Source organism: Larus michahellis, chromosome 18, assembly GCF_964199755.1.
Source record: "Larus michahellis chromosome 18, bLarMic1.1, whole genome shotgun sequence".
Taxonomy (NCBI): Eukaryota; Metazoa; Chordata; class Aves; order Charadriiformes; family Laridae; genus Larus; species Larus michahellis.
Window position 1 is genome coordinate 1,119,411 of NC_133913.1, and position 22,853 is coordinate 1,142,263.

Here is a 22,853-nt window from a genome sequence, read left to right on the forward strand (position 1 = left end):
TTACCGGGGGGCTTGGGGTGCTCAGAGGGGGGTCAGGGGCCACAGTGCCCTCGCAGGGGTTGGGGTGATGCAGGGGGGGTGTCGGGGTGCTTGGAGGGCATTTGGGTCCCCGTTCCCCTCGCAGGGGTTGGGGTGCTCCATCTCCCTCCGGGGATCAGGGTGCTCAGAGGGGGTCGGGGTCCCCAGTCCCCTTGCAGGGGTTGGGGTGCTTGGGGAGGGGGTGTGATGTCAGGGTGTTTGGAGGGTTTTGGGGTGCCCAGTCCCCTTGCAGGGATCAGGGTGCTCAGAGGGGGGTCAGGGTGCTCGGGGGGGGCGGGAATCAGGGTGCTCCATCTCCCTGCAGGGATCAGGGTGCTCAGAGGGGGTCAGGGTCCCCAGGGCCCTCGCAGGTGTCGGGGGGTGCTTGGGGAGGGCGTCAGGCTGCTTGGAGGGCATTTGGGTCCCCGTTCCTCTCGCAGCGGTCGGGGTGCTCCATCTCCCTGCAGGGATCAGGGTGCTCAGAGAGGGGTCAGGGTCCCCAGGGCCCTCGCAGGTGTCGAGGTGCTCAGGGTGGTGGTGGGGGGTGTCAGGGTGCTTGGAGGGCATTTGGGCTCCCCGTCCCCTCGCAGCAGTTGTGGTGTTCGGGGGGGGGGCGGTTTCGGGGTGCTCCATCTCCCTCCAGGGATCAGGGTGCTCAGAGGGGGTCGGGGAACCCGGGGACCTCGCAGGGGTCGGGGTGCTTGGAGGGCATTTGGGTCCCCGTTCCCCTCACAGCGGTCGGGGTGCTCCATCTCCCTCCAGGGATCAGGGTGCTCAGAGAGGGGTCAGGGTCCCCAGTCCCCTCACAAGCATTGGGGTGTTGGGGGGATCAGGGTGCTTGGGGGGGTGTTGGGCTGCCCTGTCCCCTCGGAGAGGTGGGGGTGCCCAGCAGCCGTGACCCACACGTCCCCACCCTGAGCTCCCCACGCTCCCAGCCCCGGAACCACCCACCCACCGCAGCCCCGCAGCCGAGGGGGCCACCAGCCACCCCGTGCCTGGCTGGGGGGTCCCCGGTGGCTCCCGACCCCCCCAGCCCGTGCCAGGCCTGCCAGCCCCGGGGTGCCCAGCTGGCTCCAGCCCCCACGGGACCAGCACCTCCCACTGGAGCCAAATAATTGCTCGGTGCTTTGTTGTGCAGTGTCTATGGCCGCGGGGCCTTCATTTGTGGGAACTTGCTGTGGCGAGTGCCTCCCTTTTAATTACCTCCCCTCCTCATGCTCCTGCTTACTCACCGCCTGGCACCGGCGCCTCCGACCCCCGCCTCAGCCCCTGGCCCCCTCCCTTCGTCACCCTGTCCCCGCATGGGGGTCCCGGGGGTACATTTTGGGGTGCCAGTGCCGGGTTCGCATGGGCAGAGCAGCCCCGACACCTGGGTCCTCTTCCCGCCGTGGGGCGAAGGCAGGCAGGGGCCCGGCAGGTGGAAGGGGAGGGTTGGTGCTGGGTGCCCGGCGGGGTCCCCTGGGTGGGGGCCGCCCACGGCCACCCTGGGGACCCGGCTCCAGCCAAGCTCGTAAACGCTGCAAGAGGCACCGCAGCCACCGACGCCGTGCAGGCGTCGTCCTCCGCGTGCTGGGGACACGGGGACGTGCACGTGTGGGACGCAGCTGCGCCTGCCCCATACCCCATTTCTGACCGCGCACCCCGGGAGCGGGACCCCCACCGCCCAGCGCTGCAGGGGGACACCCTGGGGTCCCCATCCGGCATCGCCGGCCTCTGTGGAGGGGGACCCCGGTGTGGGGGTCCCCGCAGGCTCAGCCCGGAGCAGGCGGCACCCCGGCCGTGCCAAGGCGAGGGAGGGGAGCGGGGACGGCCCTGTGGGGGGACCCCGGGCGGTTGGCAGGAGGCAGCGGAGCCCAAGGGCCACCGGCTGGCCTGGCGCCCGCGCAGCCTCGGCTCCGCTCCCGGCACTCCCGCCCCGGCTGCCGGGACAAGTCCCAGCTTGCCACTCCCTGCCTCAGTTTCCCCAGGCGGGCAGTGACGCCGGCTTTCGGCTGTGAGCCTGGCGCGGACGCGAGCGCGGGCACGATCACTGTCATCGTCCCTGGGAAAGGGCCGTCCCCATGGCACTGACCATCCCAGCTCTGTGCGGCGAGGCTGGGACAGGGACATGGGCTTGAGCAGCGAGGATCGTGTGGGGACAAGGGTCTGCGCAGTGAAACAGGGGACAGCGACACACCAGTTGGCACAGCAAGGCTGGGCTGGGGACACGGGGACACAGAGACAAGGGTCTGTACAGCGAGGTAGGGGACAGGGACTCAGGTTGGCACAGCAAGGCTGTGATGGGGACATGGGGGCACAGGGACACGCACAGGGACACAGGTCCATGCAGTGAGGTTGGGATGGGTGCAGGCGTACGCAGAAAAGCAGAGAACAGGGACATACAGGTTGGCATAGCAAGGCTGGGGTGGGGACACAGGGACACGGGGACACAGGGACATGGGGACACTGTCCCCCGCAGGGAGGCAGGGACCCCTGCAGAGCCAGGCTGCACCGGCAGGACCCGGAGGTCCCAGAGGACCCAGAGCTGCGACACGGGGTGAGGACACACCGTCCCCCGCAGCCCCTGTCCCCACAGTCCCCGTCCCCGAGCCCTCTGCCACCCACCGCTTGCCCCGTGCCAGCTGGCTGTGCCCCGCGCGGGCAGCGTGCCCGAGCCCACGCTCAATTACAGCAATTACGGCACCTCCTCAGCCGCCAGCCCGGCCCCGCGCCCCGCCGAGGCCCTTCACCCCTCCTAATGGTTTCTTCGGAGAATTAGAAAGTGGTTTTAAGGGAGGCTCTTCACGGGGCGCAGCGAGCGAGGGGGGACGGTGCCGTCACCACTGCCTGGGGGCCTGGCGTCCGCCCGGCGCTGCTTCCCGTCCCTGCAGTCCCACCGGGAGCAGAGTGGCTCCTGCCCCGGCCCCTGGCTCCCCTGAGACCCGTGGGGCCACCAGGGATGGGGACGGGCTGGCACGGGGCCCCGCAGGCTGGGGGGTGTCCGGGTTCCCCCCTGGCAGCCCCAACCCCAAGGGGTTCCCAGCACGGCCCCGTGCCAGGGGAAGGTGGTGGTGGCACGGCCGGGTGGTCCCCGTCCCTGGTGCACTTGTTTGGTCCTGTCCCCTGCTGCAGCCACCTGTCCCCATCCCTGGCACAGCCACATGTCCCTGTCCCCAGTGTGACCGTGTGTCCCCAACCCTGGTGCAGCCACCTGTTCCCAGTGCCACTGTGTGTCCCCATCCCCGCTGCAGCTGCGTGTCCCATTCCCAATGCAGCCGCATGTCCTATTCCCAGTGCAGCTGCGTGTCCCATCCCTCATGCAGCCACATGTCCCTGCCCCCAATGCAGCCATGTGTCCCCATCCCTGGTGCATCTGCATATCCCATTCCCAATGCAGCCGCGTGTCCCCATCCCTGGTGCAGCCGCGTGCCCCTGTCCCCAGTCCAACCACACGTCCCTGTTCCCAGTGCCACCGTGTGTCCCCATCCCCAATGCAGCCGCATTTCTCTGTCCCCAGTACAGCCCAGCGTCCCATTTCCAGTGCAGCCGCGTGTCCCTGTCCCTGGTGCAGCCATGTGTCCCTTTTCCCAGTACCTCTGTGTGTCCCCATCCCTGCTGCACCTGCACATCCCACTCCCAATGCAGACGCGTGTCCCCATCCCTGGTGCAGCTGCATGTCCTATTCCCAGCACAGCCATATGTCCCCACTGCATCTGCACATCCCATTCCCAATGCAGACGCATGTCCCCATCCCTGGTACAGTCACGTGTCCCCATCCCCAGTGCAACCATGCATCCCTGTTCCCAGTGCCACCATGTGTCCCCATCCCTGGTGCAGCCACATGTCCCCATTCCCAACGCAACCGCATTTCTCCATCCCCAGTACGGCCCGGCGTCCCATTCCCAATGCAGCCACGTGTCCCCGTCCCCGGCGCAGCCCGGTGTCCCATCCTCAGTGCAGCTGCGTGTCCCTGTCCCCGCTGCATCCGCATGTCCCCATCCCCGGTGTCCAACGCCAGGCGCTCCCCGCCACCCTGCCAGCCAGGTGACTGACAGCCGGGCCGGTCGAGCGCGCGGATAGGCAGGAGAGATTACGTGAGACTAATTAAAAAAACCTATTTCATAAACTCCACCGAGCCGCCAAGCTCCCTTCGCCGCCACGGTCGCAGAGGTCGAATCCCGACAGTCATTCCTGCTTCCCCGGTGAGAAACGCTCCCTCGGGGCACGCCGCCACCTGGCACGCACCGCGGGCAGGGGAAACCCGTCGCGATAATCCCGGTAGATATCTCTGCCAGGCAGGCGGGTGCCCTGCCTTCGGCTTGTCCCCGGGGACCAAAGCGGGTAGCCCCGTGCCAGTCGTCGTGCCCCCCGGGGACGCAGCGGTAGCTGCGTCCCCGGGGGGGCACGACGGCTGGCACAGGGCTGCAGCGTTGTCCCCATGATGGCACGATTTGGGGACAGGATTGTGCCCACCCCGGTTTATTTTAGTGGGCTGCGGGGCGGGGGGGGCAATGGGGGCTTTGCTGGGGGTGATGGAGGTCCCAGCACTGTCACCCACGCCATACTAGGCACCGGTCCCCTGAGTGTATAGAAATGTCACACGCACGCACGTCCCCCCCCCCCGCCCCGGGGGCTGTGAGCACCCAGGGCCACCCTAGTCCCCGGCATCGTCCCCACGGTGCCAGCCCCGGCAGACTCACGGTCCCCCGTCCCCCCCCGTCTCCTGCCAGCACCCGCAGGGGGTTCAGCGTCAGCCCAGCGTCACCCCCCCCCCGGGGGCTGTCTGTCTGGGCGCGGGGCACCCCCAAAACCTCGGGGGAGGATCCAGGCGCTTCATCTCTCCTCGTCTGAAGCCCCGCGGCCGCTCCCCCCGGGGCCTTCCCCCTGGGTTGGGGCAACCCAGACGGCGCAGCCCCGTGGCACCCACTTCAGAATCCCCCCCCCGGGCACCCCCGCCGGGCACCCAGCCTCCGCGGAGCTCAGCACCCGCACGCGTGGGTGGGTGGGTGCGCGCGTACAGGGACGTGCACACACGCAGGGACCTGGCGCAGCGCGGGCTGGGGGCTCCTGCCCTGCACACAGGAGAACACGCATGGACACGACACCCCCTGCACACACACGCGTGGCAGCAGCACGGCACACACATGCACCCACACGCGCGCGCTCCCGGCCCCGCTCCCCCCAACAGACACCAATTTGTTTTATGGCAGGGGAGGAAATTGCCGTCCGTTCCCCCGAGCCGGGAGGCGTTGGCAGTGCTCTGCCCCGGGGCCGGGAGGGGCCTCGCCGTCCCTCTGTCCCCCAACACCCTCCTGGGGCCCGGGGGGACATCTCTCCTCCTCCGCTCCCTCCGTCCCCCTGGCCCTGGGGGGACCAGGAGCTGCGTCTCCTCCTCCATCCCTCTGTCCATCCATCCCTCTGTCCATCCGTCCCTCTGTCCCTCCATCCCTCCTTCCCCCCACCCCTATTGCCCCCTGAGGACAGGGGTGTCCCCAGCCCCCACAGCGGTGTCCCCCCCCCAGCCCGGCACTGCCCGTGCCAGCCCCTTTCATCCCCCCATCATCCATCGGGGCGCAGCGAGGGCCATGGCCGTGTCCCCCCCACGGCAGGGCCAGCCCGTGCCCAGCTCTGGAGGCAGCAGTGGGGTGAGAGCTGGGGGTGCGGGGGGAGGCTGCTGCCTCGTGCCCACCCACGCACCAGGGGCCTGGCTGCAGTTTTGGGGAGCACCCCCCCCTCCTGCCGCCGTCCCAGCTCCCTGTGGAACCCAGGACCCCCCCTTTGCCCCTTGGTCCCCCTGCAAGCGGCTGGAGCGGCTCCTGCTGCCTGAGCACTCGGGAGGGATTGGAGACATTTGCCTCTCGCCTTGTAATTTATGCAAATGGGCTCTGTAATTAGCTGTAATTTCAAGGCACGGCTCGAGGTTTCAGACGCTCCATGACGAGGAGATGCCCCCCTGGAATCCTCCGGCATCGGCGCAATTTCCTTCCCATGTGTGGTCCCAGCTGAGGCTCTGGCTCTGCTTGAGGCACCTCCAGGAGCCCCTGAACCCCCAAGGCTCCTGGTCCCCACGGTCCCCCCAGTCCCGACGGTCCCCACGGTCCCCATGGCCCCATGCCACTGTCCTGTCCAGCCGCGGGCCCTCAGCCCCCTGCTGCCCCCGGCGGCTCCTTCCCCCCAGCCCAGGAGCACGGGTTTGGAATGGGTTCCAGAGGATCCCAGGGGGGACCTTGATCCCGGTGACTGGCAGCGTGAGTAGGTTGGGGTGTCCCCAGGTCCCCGTCCTTGTCCCCAGAGGAGGCACACAGTGTCCCACATCCTCTCGCCCCGCTGTGGCCCAGGGCTGGCGGGGAGAGGGGACACACCAAGAAACGGTGGGAGAGGAGCCACAGCAGCCGGCACCCGGGACCCCCGGGCAGGGACCCATCTCCCTCCCACACCACCAGTTCCTGAAGCACTGGGGAGACTGGGCTGGGGCTGGAACAAGATGATCTTTAAGGTCCCTTCCAACCCAAACCATTCCGTGATTCTATGGGACCCTGGAGCGAAGGGATGCAGGACAAGTCATGTCCCCACCATGTGCACGACGCACGGGGAAAGGCACATCCTTCCCGGCGGCTGAGGGGCAGCTGGGGACCAGGGAATGTCCAGGCCAGTGTCCCCACCATGGGGTCCCTGCTCCCCGTGGTGGCACAGGTGGGATGGGGACTGGGATCTGGCTGGGGATCCTGTGCCCAGAGCTGTAGATGCAAAGCCTGCAAACTGCTCCCTGCCCCGGAGAGCTGCTGGTGGCCACGATACGGCGCCTGGGCAGCAGCTGGGGAGCCAGGGGCCAGTGCCCCAGACCCAACAGCTCTCAGGAGGCCCTGAGCTGGAGCATCCCCCTTCCCCACAGCCACAGGAATGGCCCCTGGCATCTCCTGGGTGGGTGCAGGGGAGGAGAGGTGGCGAGACCCTGGGGCTGGGGTCCCCCCAGATCCCCCATGTGTCCCACAGAGCACACTTGAACACCAGAGCACACGTTCACCACAATCTATGGTGGCTCCCCACCAGCAGCAGCTTGCCCTGCCACCTGCCCTGTCCCTGCCCGTCACGGGGTCCCCAGCCCGGGGTCCCCATCCTGGAGTCCCCATTCCAGTGCCCAGCCGAGCCATGGGGCCACGCTCACCCCACAGGCAGCCGTGTTTCAGTGGCGGCGGAGCCATCCCTGGGATGATGAAAACCAGGAGAGTTTTCCCCAGGGCGAAGGAGTTCCCCGCGCCCTCCGCCCGGCTGGGTGCTTGGCAAAGCGCGCCGGGGAGATGCGGGCTCCTACGCACCGGCACACCGTGGTCCCGGTGCTGCCAGCCCAGGTTCCCGGCCCTGGTGAGGCACCAGCACCTATTTCCATGGGCTTTGGAGCGGGATGGGCTTCCCTCAGGGCCATGAGGGTCCCCACAGGGCTGTGGCCACCAGCAGCCAGCCCCGGGGATTTTGGCTGTGGAAATGGGGACACGACGCCCCGGTGATGAAGTGGTTTCTCTGGCCGTGGCGTTGCCACCTGGCAGCTCCTGGGGCTTCTCCCTCCCGGCAGCGCTGGCAGCCCCGCTGGCAGGGCACGGGAGTGGGGAGGGTCGGACACCTCCCGCCCAAGCAGGAATGGGCTCAGCCGGGACCTCCCGGACCCTTTTGGGGTGCCCCGAATCCATCTGGGTCACGCTGGGTCCCGCCATCAGCATCCCGCTCCCTCCTCTGTGGGTCCAGCTCTGGCCCCAGAACTTGTCCCCTGCACCCGTCGCCGTCGCATTTACCCCGTGGTGCGGGGCCGAGCCACAACGGAGGGGAGACACTGAGCCCCACACCTGGACAGGTGACATCCCCGGGGGCAGGAGGAGGCGGCCACCTCCCGGTGCCACCCCCGGGCGGGGGGACGGCCGGCTGGGCTGAGCCCGGGGGTCCCCGGGGGGGTGTTTGGCGGGAGGGCGGCAGGAGGAGGGCGGCCACGGGCGCGGGAGGGAGGCGGTTGTTTCTTTCTTCTTTAATTACCCCCCTGTTTGCGGTGTCTGCTGCGAACTTCCCGTCCCCTCCCTCCGCTTTCATGCGCCGGATCCTGGGACCGGGACCAGGCTCCTGTCAAGCGGCGGGGCTGGGGCTCTGCCTCCAAGGGTTAAAATCACCTGGGCCGGGGAGGGAGGAGCTGGGACGGTGGGGAGGAGGGAAGAGCCGGGAGCCGGGCTGGGACCCAGCCATTCCTGCTCGCCCGGCCCAGTGGGTGCCCCGTCCCTGGGGAGCCGCGCGGGTCCCTCGGGGTCCCCTCGGGAGCCAGCGCCCACGCCACGCCGATGAGGACGGAGCCGCCGGGAGCTCGCTGCCGCTAGACCCGTACGTACCCCCCCGGCGCCCGCCCGCCTCCATCGCCCCGACGGCCGGCGCGGCGGGAGGGTGGGCGACGGCGGCGACCGACGGCGGGGACCCCCGGGCCGGATGACGGTGCCGCGGCCGCCCCGGCCGGCGGCTGGGAACGTGCTGCTGGCGACTCCGCCGGCCCGGCCCGGCCCAGCCCCGGCAAGTCTTTGCTTGCCGCCCCGCCGCGTCCACTGGCCACCGAGCCCCGAGGCTCCCGGCCCCTTCGCCTCCCGCGACGCCCTGCCCTCGCCCCCCACTCACAGAGCGAAGCCCCCTCCCACGGGGCCGGGTCCCCCCCCCACCGCCGCCCCGCAGGGACCCTGCGCCGGTGCCAAGCCCTGGTGCGAAGCGGCTGAGCCCCCCCGCGCCGTCCCCGGCCCTGTCCCCGTGTCCCCCCTCCCGCCAACAAAGCCCCGGGGAGTTTCGCTCCGGCCGCGGGGAGCGTTGCTGTGGGCTGGGCGGTGCGGCGAGCGCGGCGAGACGGCAGCATCGCCCCGAACCCGCGGCATCGCCCCGAACCCACGGCATCACCCCCAAAACCCGCGGCATCACCCCCGAACTCATGGCATCGCCCCCCAACCCGCGGCATCACCCCAAACCCGCAGCATCACCCCAAAAGCACGGCCCCGACCACGTCCCCGACCCACCCGTCGGGGCTCCGCGGGGCCGGCCGGGGCCGAGGGCTGCGGGCAGCGCTCGCCCAGCCCCGCCGCGGGGCGAGGCACCGGCTGGGGCTGGGAGACGGGCAGAGCCGCCTCTGCCCAGCCGGGACCGTGACTCACGGGGACGCATCACCCGCCGCTGCCTCAGTTTCCCTGCGGTAAAATGGCCAACGCGTCGCCGAGCCCCGCCAGGGAGGGGAGGGGGGGGAACGGACGCTGAGGGCCCCTGGGGATTTTTGTCGTCATTCCCGGATGGAAAAAAACACCTCGGGAGTCTCCACGCGTGGCTGGGGCAGCCGGGCAGGGCTAGCGACGGGGGGTCCCCCCCAGCTCCCCCAGCCCAGCGCTGGTCCCCATTCCCTGGCTTCGGAGCAGGACGGGGTGTAGCCGCGGTGGAGGTGGTGGGACCCGGCTGTGGGTCTCGCTGCCAATGGTGGGGTCGTGGCGGGGGGGGCTCGGTCCCAGTGGAACCCCCGAGCCGAGAGGGACGTTTGGGAGAGGGGTGCACAGGGACAGCCGTGGCCATCGCTGCCTGGATCTCGCCGTGGTTTGGCCGTGACAGGTCTGCGTCGGGTGGGACCTGCCTGGGTCCCCACTGAGGGTCCCAACTCCTCCCGTGGGGGTTGGGGGGCTGGAGGACATCCCTGCCAGGTCCTCTCCGTCCCCGGATCTCGGAGGGGAGGGGCGCTGTGCAGTGCAGACTGCCACTGTGTAACCCCACAAAGGGCCATCACTGTGTCAGTTTGTGGTTGTGGCCCCAATCTGGCACCCACGGGGAGCAGGGGGCTGGGGGTCTTGGGACCCCGCTGGGGACCAACGCTGGGTGGGAGTCATGACCCCCCCTCAGTGCCAGCTGTCACCTACCCCACTGGTGTCCCCAGGAGGCAGGGACAGTCCCCAGGAGCTGTCCTCTTTAATTGGTGCCAAACCCCCACCAGGATTGGGGTGGGCAGAGCTGAGCCCCCCCTGGGGAGCAGCACCCCGAAACCTGCTCGGGCTGCCAGCCCTGGGCGGCTCGTCCCACCCACAGCCGCCCCAGCACCGGCTCGAGGCCGAGCCCCCACGGGTGTCAGTATCGCAGGTGGAGGTGGGTCTCGTCGGGCTGATTTTGGGTCCCCCCAGCTCCCGCCCCACACCTTGGGGTCCCACTGCCCTCCCCAGCGCTGCCTGGCAGGGGAAAACGGTGTCCCCATACAGGTGGGGGTCTTCAGTGCTGGGGACCCCCTCCCTGCCCTGGACTCATAGTGCTGGGGATCGGGGGGCTCTGGGGGTCCAGCCCCTTTGCGCGGGGGATTCCCCACTCCAAAAGCTTTGGTGTCCCCCTGGTGCTCCCTGGGGGTCTGTCCCTGCCCTGTGCCGGGGGGTGGCAGGGAGCCAGGGGGGACAGCGTGGGGGTGGCTGGGAGCAGGCGCCAGTGGCGGGAGGGGACAGTGGGGGTCTGCGGGGAGGGTGGTCTCAGCCGCCCCCCACCACGGCGCCGGTGGGAAGTCGGGGGGCGGGAGCCAGTGGTAGCAGGTGGATTTCGACACCGGGGTGGGGCCCGTCCCCAGTGGGGTTTGCACAGCTCCCGGTGAGTCACGGCCGCCGTGCTGTGGAGGCAGCGGGTGCCTGGGGGTCCGGGGGTGCAGCAGGTGCCCCGGGGGTCTGGGGCCGCGGGCGAAGGCACTGGCTTCAAAGGGCTGCCGGTGGCTCGGCCCTGGGGCTCCACTGCCTCCCCGCAGCCAGCTCCGCTCCCCCATCCTGCTGCAGCCACCCTGGGGGTGCACCTTCCCCCCCGCCCCCCCCGGCTGCGTTTTGGCCCCCCGGCAGCCGGGGTGCTCCGTGCCGGGCTGGGGGCTTGGGGCAGGAGTAGAGATGGGGGCGATGGTTTCCCAGCTCAGCTGGCGTGGAGGAGAACTGGGGTGGCCTCGTGGGTGCCGTGTCCCCCCCGTGGTTAGGGCAAAGGCTTGGGGACGCCGCTCTTGGGGACTCCAGCTGTCTTGGAGGGACACGGTCGGGGGGGTGATGAGGCAGATGCTGGCAGCTTCCTTAGATTTTGGAATTGGGCACTGACCCCTTTGGGCCACCGGCACCAGAGCTGTGCTGGGGGCCGGCACAGGGTCCACAGGGGCATGGGGATGGGTGCCAAGGGGTGACCCCCTCGTGGCACCACCGTCCTGGTGTCACAGCGGGCTGCGGAGCAGAGAAACCCCCTCGGTGGGATGGGGGTGTCCCCCAAATTGTGGGTGATGGGGTGATGGGCACTAGGGACGCTGTCGCCTGTGGCACGTCGGGACGGGAATCGGTGCTGGAGCTGTGCCAGTGCCAAACCCCTCCCTGTGCCGGTGTGCCCCCCCTCTTCTGACACCTCTTCTCTTCCCCCCTCCCCGCCCGTCCCTCTTGGCCCTGCAGGTCTGTCTGCGCCTCCGCCCCGCTCGGCCATGCTCACAGCGGTCTGCGGCTCCCTGGGGACCCAGCCCTCCGACGCTCCCCGCGCCTCCCCGACCCCCCTGGACCTCCAGCCGCTGCAGCCCTTCCAGCCCCACGGCAGCACCGCAGCGGGGCCCACTGACTTCGCCTCCCCTCTGCCCCCCCCGGAGCTGCCGCTGGCGGGTCCCGACGCCGCTGCCGCCTTCGCCGCCCCCGGCACCTACGAGCCCCATGGCCCCCCGCGGTTAGAGCTGCCCACCGACGGCCCCGCCGCCTCCGGAGCCTACACCAAGCTGCTGCCGGCCGCCCCGGACATGGCGCATCCCTATGAGCCCTGGTTTCGGCCCCCCCATCCTGGCCCCCCTGGCGAGGAGGGAGGCGTCAACTGGTGGGATCTCCACGCCGGAGCCAGCTGGATGGAGCTGCCCCCCGGGCAGGGAGGGGGGCTGCAGGTGCCCGGACACCCCGGGCTGCCACCGACCCTGGGGGGGTACGGTGGAGGGGAGCACCAGCTCTGCACCCCCCCTGCCCACTTGCTGCCCCCCCCTACCCAGCACCTCCTGGGACCGGAGGGGGCGAAGGCGCTGGAGGGACCCCCTGAGCCCCGGGGGCCGGAGGTGGAGGGCGGCGGGCGGCCCAAGGGTGCCCGTCGGGCTGTGCCGCGGGGTGGGGGGCAAGCGGCGTGTCGCTGCCCCAACTGCCAGGAGGCGGAAAGGGGGGGTCCCTGCCCCGAGGGGGTGAAACGCAAGCACCTACACAACTGCCACATCCCCGGCTGCGGGAAAGCCTACGCCAAGACCTCCCACCTGAAAGCCCACCTGCGCTGGCACAGCGGCGACCGGCCCTTCGTCTGCAACTGGCTCTTCTGCGGCAAACGCTTCACCCGCTCCGACGAGCTGCAGCGGCACCTCCAGACCCACACCGGCGCCAAGAAATTCGCCTGCCCCGTCTGCGGCCGCGTCTTCATGCGCAGCGACCACCTGGGCAAACACATGAAGACGCACGATGGGGGCAAGGACGGGGGAGAACCCGAGGTCAAGGGCAGCGGGGACCCATCGGCCGGCAAGGGAGGCAAGAGGGAGCCCGAGGGGGGTAACGCCGCCCCCACAAACTGAGCCGCTGAGCACCGGCGGGGGGGACATGGATGGAGGTGGGGAGAGGGCCGGGGGGACCTTTCGGGGCCGGTCTCCGAAGGGTGTTGGGGTGGGGTGGGGGGCGCAGGGCTGGCACCTTGTGCTCGAAGCGGTGGCGAAGGTGGGGGGGGGGACACGCCGGTGGCACAGCCCCGGTGCCGGTTGGGGAGCGCCGGAGCCGGAGCTGCCCCGCGGCGGTTTCACTTGTCCCGCTCCCGCTCTCCCGCCCCGGTTTCCCCCCCTCCCCGTCCTCCCCCGGCTTCCCAAATCTTTTTTTTCGGGAGGCTGCTGGCAGGCGGCGGGGCTGTTTGGGAGGAACATCAATGGGAGCCGAAGGAGCAGGCGCTGCCCGGGCACGTCCAGCCCCACAGGGGAGGAAGGAGAAGGAGAAAGGGAGAGAGGAGAAACCCGGGAGCCTTCTCTCGGGGAGGGCAGCCGCAGCCCCCCGGCCCCCTCCTCGTGGTTCCCCCCAAACTCTTGGCGTCCCGGGCTCGGCCCCCCCGTGCCAGCCCCGCTCTTTCACCAGCCATGAGGTTTTGGCACCCCGAGGGGTTGCCAGTGGGCTCGGGGTGTGCCCAAGGCCCCCTGCCCCACCTGGGGATGCTGGGCTGGCGGGGGTCCCGCATCCCATGGAGCCCCGCTTTGGCTGGGGGCTTGGGGGTTTGAAGCCCTTTTTTTTTGTCCCAAATCATGGTTAAAATGGGGAAAAAAAAAAAAAAGTCCTGCTTGAATGTGAGCCGTGGGGGGCCGTGGGGCCGGCGGCGGGCGCGTGGCGGGGCGGCGGGCGGTTGCCCAAGCGCACACCTGCAGCTTTCCCACACCCACTGCCGCGGCCCCGGGCGGGAAGCGCACACCGGGCGGCCGCGGCCCCGGGAGAGCCGGGACGGCCGCATTCCTCCGGCCTGGCATGGCCACGCTGCCCGCCGCCCCGCGACCCCCACCTCCCTCCCCGGCACCTCGTGGCCGTCCCTCCCCAGGGACCCCATCACTGCGGGGGATCCCCCCCAGAGATGCTGCCTGTCCCCTGGGAATCCCATTGCCGTCCCTCCCTGGGGACCCCCTTGGGGACTGCAGCCATCCCCCTGCGTGTGCTACAGGCCCCTTGGGGACCCCATATCTCCAGGGGACCCCCGCTGTCCCCCTGTGCATGCTGCCTGTCCCCCTGTGGCCCTGTAGCCGTCCCTCCCCGGGATCCAATATCTCCAGGGGACCTCTGCCTGTCCCCCCATGCATGCTGCCTGTCCCCCCGGGGACCCCATAGCTGTCCCTTCCTGGGTCCCTGTATCTCCCGGGGACACCCTGGGGCATTCCCCCCCCAGGGACCCTGTATCTTTCCTCCCCTGGGACCGTCTCCCTTTCCCCAGGGGACCCCGTGTCTGTCCTTTACCCCTGGTTGACAGTCCATGGAACTCATTTTTTGGACCTTTTGGGTCTTATCCCCCCGATTTTGGCAGAACCCCTTGGACACAGAAGGACATGCTGAAACCGGGACCTGGGGGGGGGGTCTTGGGGGGCAGTGCTGGGGCTGGGTGGGATGGGGCTTGCAGGCTGCTCGGGGCACCTGGGCCTCCCCCGGCTCTGCCCCACAGCCGGCACCAGTTCACACCAGTTGGGAATCCAGGGAGGGGGGAGATTTGGGAGGGGCCGATCTCCCAGCATGGCCCCAGCCTGGGGGCTCTGGGGGGGCCGTGTCGGGGGCTGTGGGGGCTGCCCGGGCTCGGAGCACCCTGAGGTCTGGGGGGGAAGGGGTGGAGGTGAAGTCAAGTGGGGTCCGTGCCCAGAGGGCGCCCCAAGGCCTTCGGTTTTGATTGTTTTATTATTATTATTAATTATTAATTATTATTATTATTAATTATTATTATTTTATTAAGGTGAAGCCAGGCTTTGCTGCTCGGGCAGAGTGGACGTCTCGGGCCAAAGCTGTGGCCGTGGGCCTTGTGGATGGGGAAGGGGGGGTAGAACCCCTCACAGGGTCCCATCCCTGTCCCTGTCCCTGTCCCTGTCCCTATCCCCATCGGCGCGCGAGGGGCTGATGGCAGCCCCACTGTGCTGTGGGGCTGGGGATGAGCCATGGGGCTGGGGAAACCCAGAACGAGGTGAAGTCTCACTGGGAGGGTCCGCAGGGACGCGTCCCCAGCCCCGGCACGGTCACGACCATCCCGCTGCTGGATTCGGGTGACCTGGGCTGCCCGCAGCTCTCGAAGGATGTCCCCGACTCCGGCATTTGCCTTTTCCAGCACAAAATTCCCTCTTGGTGTCCCCCCGGCCAAGATTTCATCTCCTGAGGGGACCCCGGAGGGGCTTGGGACCCTCCCTGGGGTGCCGCAGCATCGTGCTGGTGGCCCATTGGATTTTGGTAGCCAAGCCCGGCTCTTGGCAGTGGCCAGAGGCTCTGGCGTGTCGGGAGACCCCCATGCCGCAGCAGCCAGGGCAGGTTTAGGGGGGGCTGCCCTGGGAGCACCCCAAGGGTGGGCTGGGGAGGGAACCGCCAAGCAGGGGGTCCCACGGCGATGCCGGGGCTCGGGGCTCAGCCTCGCCGAGCTGCTCAGAGCCGGGGGGCTGCGAGGAGGGGCCCCGGGTGTGCTCTGCCCCCGCACCCCCCCACCCCCCCTCCCACCCCGGGGCCCTGCCTGCCGCGATGGGGCAATGAAGGCTGTAAAACCGGGTGGGGAAGGACGGAGGCCGACTCCCACCCGCCAAAACCAGTCCAGCCTGCTGCGGCGTGGGGATCCCGGCCCCGCGCCCCGAACCGCCGCGTCTCCCACCCCCGAGCCGCCTCCCCGGGGCAGGGAGGGACCGGCCCAGACGGGGGCCCCGGGCGGCCCCCATGGAGCCCCGGGCGAGGGGGGCGGCTGAGGGGGTGAAGGGGAGCAGTGTGGCCTGAGGGGTGCTGCGGCCGGGGGGCGAGGGGTGCCCCCCGCCTGACGAGGGGAGCGTTTGTGCTGCGAAGAGGCTGCGGGGCTGTGGGTTTGGGTTTTGTACTGGAATAAACGCCGCGTGTTTTCCACGCTCCGGCTCTCCGGCTCCGTCACTGCTCAGGGACCCGGGCGTCCGGCACCCCGACCCTCACCCTGCTGCTCGGGATGGGGATGCAGGAGGGTGCTGGCTGGGTGGGGGCTGAGCCGGGTGAACCCCCCCCCCCGCAGTGGGCTGCACCCCTCCGGCCCGGCCCCGCAGGCCGGGACGCGCCGGGCAGGCGCCCAGGGTCCCCCCCGGGGGCAGGGCGCTGCCCGGCAGGTCTGCCCGCATACCGCGGGGCGGGCGTGCCGCGCTGGGCGCTGCCCACGCGGGTGCTGCCCACGGGGGTGCTGCCCATGGGGGACACTACCCACCCGGGGTGCGCTACCCGCCCGGGGTGCTGCCCACAGAGGATGCTACCCGCAGGGGGTACTACCCGCGGGGATGCTGCCCACGGGGGGGTGCCAACCACGGGGGTGCTGCCTATGGGGGGACACTACCCACCCGGGGTGCTGCCCACGGGCGGTGTTGCCCATGGTGGGTACTACCCATCCGAGATGCTGCCCATGGGGGGTGCCACCCACAGGGGTGCTGCCCACGGGGGATGCTCCCCGCAGGGGGTACTACCCACCCGTGGTGCTGCCCATGGGGATGCTGCCCATGGGAGAAACTACCCACCCGGGGTGCTGCATACGGGGGTGCCGCGCACGGGGGGGTACTACCCACCCGAGATGCTGCCCCCAGGGGAGTGCTATCCACCCGGGGTGTTGCCCACGGACGGTGCTGCCCGTGGTGGTGCTGCCCACAGGGCAGCTGCCCACAGCTGATACCCGGGGTGTTGCCCACGGGGGATGCTACCCGCAGGGGGTACTACCTACCCGGGGTACTGCCCACGAAGGGTGCCACCCACGGGGATGCTGCCTACGGGGGACACTACCCACCCGGCGTTCTGCCCACGGAGGGGTACTACCCACCCGGGGTGCTGCCCACGGGGGGTTCTGCCCACGGGGGGGTGCTACCAACGGCGATGCTGCCCGCGGTGGGTACTACCCACCCGAGATGGTGCCCACGGAGGGTGGTACCCACTCGGTGTGCTGCCCTCAGGGATGCTGCCCACGGGGGGCTCTGCCCCACGGGAACCCCCCCCAGCTCACACCCGTGTCCCCCGTCCCTGCCCCACGGGGGACGAACCGGGACCCCCGTCTCCGGGTCTGGTGTCCCGTCCGCCCCGCGGGGCTGCCGGTGCCGGTTCCCGCCCGCTGCCGCCGTGCGGCCTCCGGCCACGGGGCGCCGCCGTCGCCCGGACGGGACGGGGGAGGCGGGACCGGGCGGCGGCAGTGCAGGAGCGGCGGCAGGTCCGTGGGCCAGTGGGGTCCCGGGAACCGGGGCTATGCGGGCGGGGGTCCCGTCGCGGTCGGTGCAGGGGGTCTCGGGAATCGGGACTGTGCGGGCGGGGGTCTCCGGTCGGTGCAGAGCTGCGGGGTCCCGGGGCAGAAGGTGCCCCCCAGGCCACGCCGGGATGGGGTCCCTCATGTCCCCCCCGGTGCAAAGACGACGTCAAACCGCCCCCCCACCGCCCCGATCCCCGTGTCCTCACATCTACCAGCCCCAAAGCGACCCTGGGGACACATCCAGGACAGAGACAAGGGGGTGACGTCCCCGTTGGTGCCCCATCCCCTCCGCCCGGTTTAGGATGGCAGGGTGGGATCCCGCGCCCTCATCCTGCGACTGCTTCGTGGCGCTACCGCCACACACTGCGACACCCGCCGTCATCTTTGGCAAGAACGCCGACCGGCCGCGCCATGAGGTCCAGGAGATCATCTACGTCCCCGCCGCCATCCACCAACCCGGGGACAAAGTCCAGGTGAGACCATGCTGGGGCCAGGTTGGCTACAGGGGATGGTGCACTGAGTGTGCCAGGTCTCAGCCCCGCTCTGCGTCCCCCCTCCCTACAGTGCACCTACCTGGAGATCGAGCAAGCAGAGAGGACCCATGCGGTGGTGCTGAGCTGTCCCGCCTGGCTGTGGGGTGCCGAGATGGGTGCCAACGAGCACGGCGTCTGCGTGGGCAATGAGGGCGTCTGGACCCGTGAGCCCGTGGGGGAGGACGAGGCGCTGCTGGGGATGGACCTGGTGAGGTGAGGACCGTGGCGTGTTCCCCCCATAGCCCTGGCTGCCCCACGCCGTCCCCCACCGCCAGCCGACGGGGTGCTGCCGGTGCGGCAGGCTGGGTTTGGAGCGGGGCAGCTCTGCCCGGGAGGCTCTGGAGGTGATCACGGCGCTGCTGGAGCGCTACGGTCAGGGCGGGAGCTGCAAGGAGGAGCCGGTGTCCTTCGTCTACCACAACACCTTCCTGCTGGCTGACCGCACCGAGGCCTGGGTGCTGGAGACGGCTGGCCGGTACTGGGCAGCCCAGCAGATCCGAGGTGAGCGGGCACTGGTTATACTGGGCAGATGGGGAGTCCTGTCTCCCCCTCTAAGCCTGACCCCACCTCCGGCTTTCGCAGAGGGCAGCCGCAACATCTCCAACCAGCTCAGCATCGGGAGGGAGATCACGGCCGAGCATGCGGGGCTGCGGCAGCGAGCCCGCAGCCAGGGCTGGTGGAGCGGAGATGGCGAGTTCAGCTTCGCTGAGGTCTTCTCCCTGCCGCACCAGCCCGCCCGCATGGAGGCTGCCAAGGCCCGCTACCGCGCCGGCAAGGAGCTGCTGCGGCAGCACGCAGGTGGGGACAGGGACAGGGGAGGGGGACGGCCACCCATGGCTCATCCCGGCGTCTCCACGCTCCCCGTGGCCACAGCAGCCATGGCTGCGGCTGATCTCTGCCTTGCCCGCCAGGTCACATTACAGCGGAGACGTTCATGGCCATCCTGCGGGACAAGGACAGTGGGATCTGCGTGGACTCGGAGGGCTTCCGCACGGCAGGCAGCATGGTGTCCGTGCTGCCCCAGGACCCTGCCTTGCCCTGCGTCCACTTCTTCACGGCCACCCCTGATCCCTCCAGGTGAGGACAGGGGACAGCAATGCCATGGGAGCGTCCCCAGGGAGCAGCATCTGTCCTCGCGCTGGCTGGTCCCAGCACCCTGGCGCTCCTCTCCGGCAGGTCCGTCTTCAAGCCCTTCGTCTTCGTGGCCAACATCAAGCCCGTGCCACAGGTGAGGTCTCCCACCTTCCGTGACGACCCCGCCAAGCAGATCCCACGGTTCCAGAGCACGGTTGATCGGCGGCACGAGCTCTACCGCCGGCATCAGGCGGCGCTGGAGCTGATGGAGAGGGACCAGGTACCACAGACCCTTCCCCAGCTGCCGCTGCCCCGGGACCCTCACTCTCCCTGGTGATGTGGGAGGCCGTGGAATTCCCTGAGGGCACCCGGTCTCAGCTCTCCTCCCTCCCTCACCCCGCCAGGAGTGGGGCCAGAAGCTCCTGCAGACGCTGCGGGACCTGGAGAAGCAGGGTCTGGAGGGGATGAACGCGCTGCTGGGGGGGTTGGTGGCCCACCCCCAAGAGGAGCTGGCTGACCTGTTCTTCGACTGTGTGGAGGCAGAGATGAAGTTTTACACATAAACCCTGTGCAGGTGGGTGGGCTTGCCCCTCGCCCCGACCCAGCATTGTTCCTGGATAGCGGATGAGAAAACCTTCCCAGTGTCGGGGCCTGGCTCCTCACCTCCTCCCACCACGGATCTGCCGCTGACAGCACGGTGGGGAACAGCTCAACCGGCATCTCCAGCTCTGCCTGGAGGTGCGGAGCCTCCAGCCCCCTAACTTGCCCCGGAGGAATTGGCACTTTTGAGAGGTGGCCGTGGCCTCAAACGCGAGGGCAGGGGGAAGAAGAGGGATGTGGAGTGGGATTTGCAGTCCTGCCTGCCACTCGGTATGTCTTTTCCCACCGTCAGGCAGAGCTGCCTGTGCTTGGCCCCTCCGGGGCTGCTGCAGGGCTGGTGGCGCCGTGGCAGCAGGCACATCGGTGTAGGAATAAAGAGGCTTTAATTGCAACTGCGCGGTGCCGTCCTGGCGTGGGGTATTGCGGGTAACTGCCTATTTCTTGCTCCTTTGGTGTGAGTTTCCTCCAGAGGCTTGGTCCGTGGCTGGCTCCTGCCGGGAGCTCGCTGGGGCTGCAGGCAGGCGTGCTGCCTGCCAGGTCCTGGCAGGGGTGGCAGCTGTGTCCCCAGTTTCGCCTGGGGAGGGGACTGAGACCGCCTGGGGCCTGGGGCTGCTCTGCCCCTGCCTGGGCTCAGCGCTGCAGCAGGCAGCAGCAGACGCCGACGCTCCCGCAGATCCTCCAGCTCTTCCAGACGGGTCTGGTGTTCCTTCAGGGACTCCCTCCGCCTCTGCTGCGAGCGCCCAGCCAGCTCCTCCTGCAGATCCGCAAAGAAATCTGCCAGGGAAAAGAATTACAGGAGAGCTGGCACGGCCAGCTGGGCTCCCTGCCACTCCTTGGGGACAGAGGGACTGGCCTGCTTAAGCCCCAAGCACGCGACATGTCCTGCTTCAGTCCGGGCACCTTTGCCTGCAGTGAAAGGGCCGCTCGGCTCAGAGAGCAACTTGTCAACTTCGTCCTCGCTGCTGGAAGAGCCGCCTTCCTCCTCTTCCTCACACACACCGCCATGGATGGGCTGGGCGTCCAGCTGCAGGAGATGGGGCAGGGCTCCCACCACCAGCTCTCTGCAAGCACCGAAGGAAGAGCAGATGTACCCCCGCCAGGCAGCATTGCCTCGGGGCTGGGAGCGGGTTGGGGTGGCACCAAACCCCGCCAGCACCGCTCCACACAGCCACCCCACAGCCCGGCCTGGGCGGAGATTCAGATTTCTGGGGTTTGGGTGGGGGGCTCAGGCTGTATTGGATATTTGGGGGGGGCTGTACAATGCTGAGGGGCTCGTGTGGTTTGGGGGATTTGCTCTCCCCCTCCGCTCCCCCCCGCAGGCTCCCCCAGCCCACCTGTAGCCGTGCTGGTGGGTGCATTCGTTTCCCGTTAAGTCGAGGAGACGGAGGCTGCGGGGCAGCTCGTCTGCAGAGATCAAAGGGAAGGCAGAAAGGTGCTGAGATGGGACCTGAGGCCCCCCCCCTCCACCAAACCCCACACCCTCTGTCTCCCGCAGCTCTTCACCCACTCCCGAGGCGACAGCTCCACCGTGGGAAGCAGTCTCGCACCTCATGACTGGGGAAACTGAGGCAGGGAGGGCAGGAATGTGTATTATACACACTCCCGTGTGAGAACTGAGGGTTTTCCCCTTCCCAGGCCCTCACCATTCCCTTTCTTACTCCTGTCTGCAAGCAGAGGGCCTGGTGCCACAATAGGAATGCTACAGAGGAAGACAGAGAGATAATTATCCCTCTGTCCTTTCCTCTTCTGCCAAAAATCACCCACAGGAGGAGCTGGCTGAAAGAAGGGCTGTCAGGGCTGGAGCAGCTTTGCTGCAGGTTGAAGTCCCCAGGTCTGATCGGAGCCGCTTGAAATGTTCTGCCAAAGCAGGACACAAGGTGGAAGCAGACACCTGGAGTCTGTCAGCAGCAGGGACGCCTCAAACCTGGCCACAGGGTTCCTCTGGTGTCACGCTGGGACAGGCAGGCCAGCCCCAGAGTGGCTCTGCTGGGGCTCTAGCTGGGACCTGGGGGCCAGAAGCCCTGGCAAAGCCCAGACCAAGGGTCTGCCAGCGTTTCTCCAGTACCTGAGGGACCTCTCGGGCACACCCAGGCCACATCGGACCTGTTCTTGCTCCCTACCTGGGTCCAGCGTCTGGATCTGGTTGTGGGACAAGTCCAGGACACGCAGGTGTCGCAGGAGCTGTAGGTTCTCCACTCTGCGGATGCGGTTGCCAGCCAGGGAGAGGAACCTGCAGAGCACAGGGAGGGCAGTGGCACGAGGCTGGGGGGGCACCATGGCCCCCAGGGTCCGAACCAGCCCGATAATCAAGCTGTCAGGGGCTGCAACTTGAACCCTGCTGGCTCTGCCGAGGGAAGAAGGGAGCCCTGCTCTCCTCTGAGCACAGAAAGCGATCTCCCTGTGGGCAGGAGCTGCCCGTACCGCAGGTTGGGAAAGCAGACCAGATTCTCGATCTTCTCAATTTGGTTCTGAAAAAAAGAAAAAAGCAAAATGTTTTTCCATTGCATGAAAAATCAGACTTCGGGAGCCCCAGTATCACTCAAGCCTCACACAGGCAACGTAATGTCCCACCCACTGCCGCGGGAGCTTTACGGAGCAGGTATGGGGAGCCCAGGAGTTTGGGAGAACCGAAAGGCTGATAGCAGACCGTCGCTCAAATTGTGTTGGTGGCACTGGCATCGGAGGGGAGCACTGCCAGCTCCTCTGGCCATGCGGGGAAGCAAAATTCTGGAGCACAACTGGGGGTGTTTGTGTCCCCCCCAAGGAGGCCTTTCCCCGCAGGACCAGGGCTGATCACCGCTGCCCCCGCAGTGCCTTACCTGCTGCAGATAGAGGCTGTGAATCTCCCTCAGGCTCTGGAGCCTCCCGATAGTGCAGATGTTTTCCCGATCCAAGCGGATGGTCGAGGGGGACAGCAGCTCTGTGGATCTAGAGGAAGGGGGTTGCTCGGGGTGTCCTTTGTGCCCAGAGACCCTCCCTGCCAGCCTGAGTGGTGAAGGTGGGGTCCGTGCGGATCCTCACCGGCTCTCTGGGCGCGGGGGCTCCACCAGGTGAGGCAGGTTCCTCGTGGCGATGAGGCTGTTGGTGAGCGTCACCCCTGGGGACGTCTGCTCACGGGCTGTGGGAAACACAGACTGATGGGGCCCAGGCCAGCAGGGTCCAGCCCACCTCTACCCCTCCAGGCTGACACATGAGCAGGGCCCATGATGGCTCACTCACCCCCAAGCAGGGTCTCCCCCTGCCCAGCCATGGCAGGAAGGTGGTCTGGGTCCTCGTCCCTTCCTCGGGCCTTTGGGTGGCTGTGTTGGGGGGGCTGGCCTGGCCCCACCGCTCTCTGCAAGGGGAAGGGTCCTGAGGCAATGGGGGGCAGGAACCGGTGGGCTAAGGCGGGCGGTGAGGACAGGACTGCCGGGCTGGGGGTGATCAGCGCTGGGACTGCCAGATGAGGCAGAGAGACCCCAGGACCTGGGGGGACCATGGGACCAGACCCCCCACGGGATTGGGGCACAGAGAGCCCTGGGCTGAGGCGGGGGGGGGGTGGGTCACTGGGACCAGGCCCCCCTGGTTGAGGGGCACAGAGACCCCCGGGCTGGAGGTGGTCACCGGGAGCAGGCCCCCCGGACTGGGGACACAGAGACCCCCGGGCAGGGCCGGGCCGGGCCGCGGCGGGGGCGCAGGCCGCAGCGTGCCCGTTGCTAGGAGACGGGCGGCCCC

General features: G+C 68.8%; 3 protein-coding genes across 6 annotated transcripts; 2 read left to right on the plus strand and 1 right to left on the minus strand.

Annotated features, from left to right (window-relative positions):
- Positions 1-8,325: 8,325 nt before the first annotated feature.
- SP6 (Sp6 transcription factor) lies at positions 8,326-12,565 on the plus strand. Its single transcript, XM_074562161.1, has 2 exons — positions 8,326-8,355; positions 11,433-12,565. The coding sequence occupies exon 2, from the start codon at positions 11,462-11,464 to the stop codon at positions 12,563-12,565; it is 1,104 nt and encodes a 367-aa protein (XP_074418262.1). The 5' UTR covers positions 8,326-8,355; positions 11,433-11,461.
- A 4,284-nt stretch (positions 12,566-16,849) lies between these two features.
- Positions 16,850-19,535, plus strand: SCRN2 (secernin 2). 4 transcript variants are annotated; one of them, XM_074562157.1, is made up of 9 exons: positions 16,850-16,896; positions 17,234-17,405; positions 17,497-17,678; positions 17,767-17,966; positions 18,048-18,263; positions 18,377-18,542; positions 18,642-18,819; positions 18,944-19,113; positions 19,233-19,535. In XM_074562157.1, the coding sequence occupies exons 2-8, from the start codon at positions 17,235-17,237 to the stop codon at positions 19,100-19,102; spliced, it is 1,272 nt and encodes a 423-aa protein (XP_074418258.1). In that variant the 5' UTR covers positions 16,850-16,896; position 17,234; the 3' UTR covers positions 19,103-19,113; positions 19,233-19,535. The 4 variants fall into 4 exon arrangements, with proteins under 4 accessions (XP_074418258.1, XP_074418259.1, XP_074418257.1 ...); XM_074562158.1 differs by having other exon boundaries at positions 17,325-17,405; XM_074562156.1 differs by having other exon boundaries at positions 18,944-19,535.
- On the minus strand, positions 19,505-22,847 carry LRRC46 (leucine rich repeat containing 46). Its single transcript, XM_074562160.1, has 8 exons — positions 22,359-22,847; positions 22,161-22,257; positions 21,959-22,067; positions 21,561-21,607; positions 21,260-21,369; positions 20,474-20,543; positions 20,040-20,200; positions 19,505-19,913 (listed from the first exon to the last, which is right to left on the minus strand). The coding sequence occupies exons 1-8, from the start codon at positions 22,615-22,617 to the stop codon at positions 19,522-19,524; spliced, it is 1,245 nt and encodes a 414-aa protein (XP_074418261.1). The 5' UTR covers positions 22,618-22,847; the 3' UTR covers positions 19,505-19,521.
- Positions 22,848-22,853: the final 6 nt, after the last annotated feature.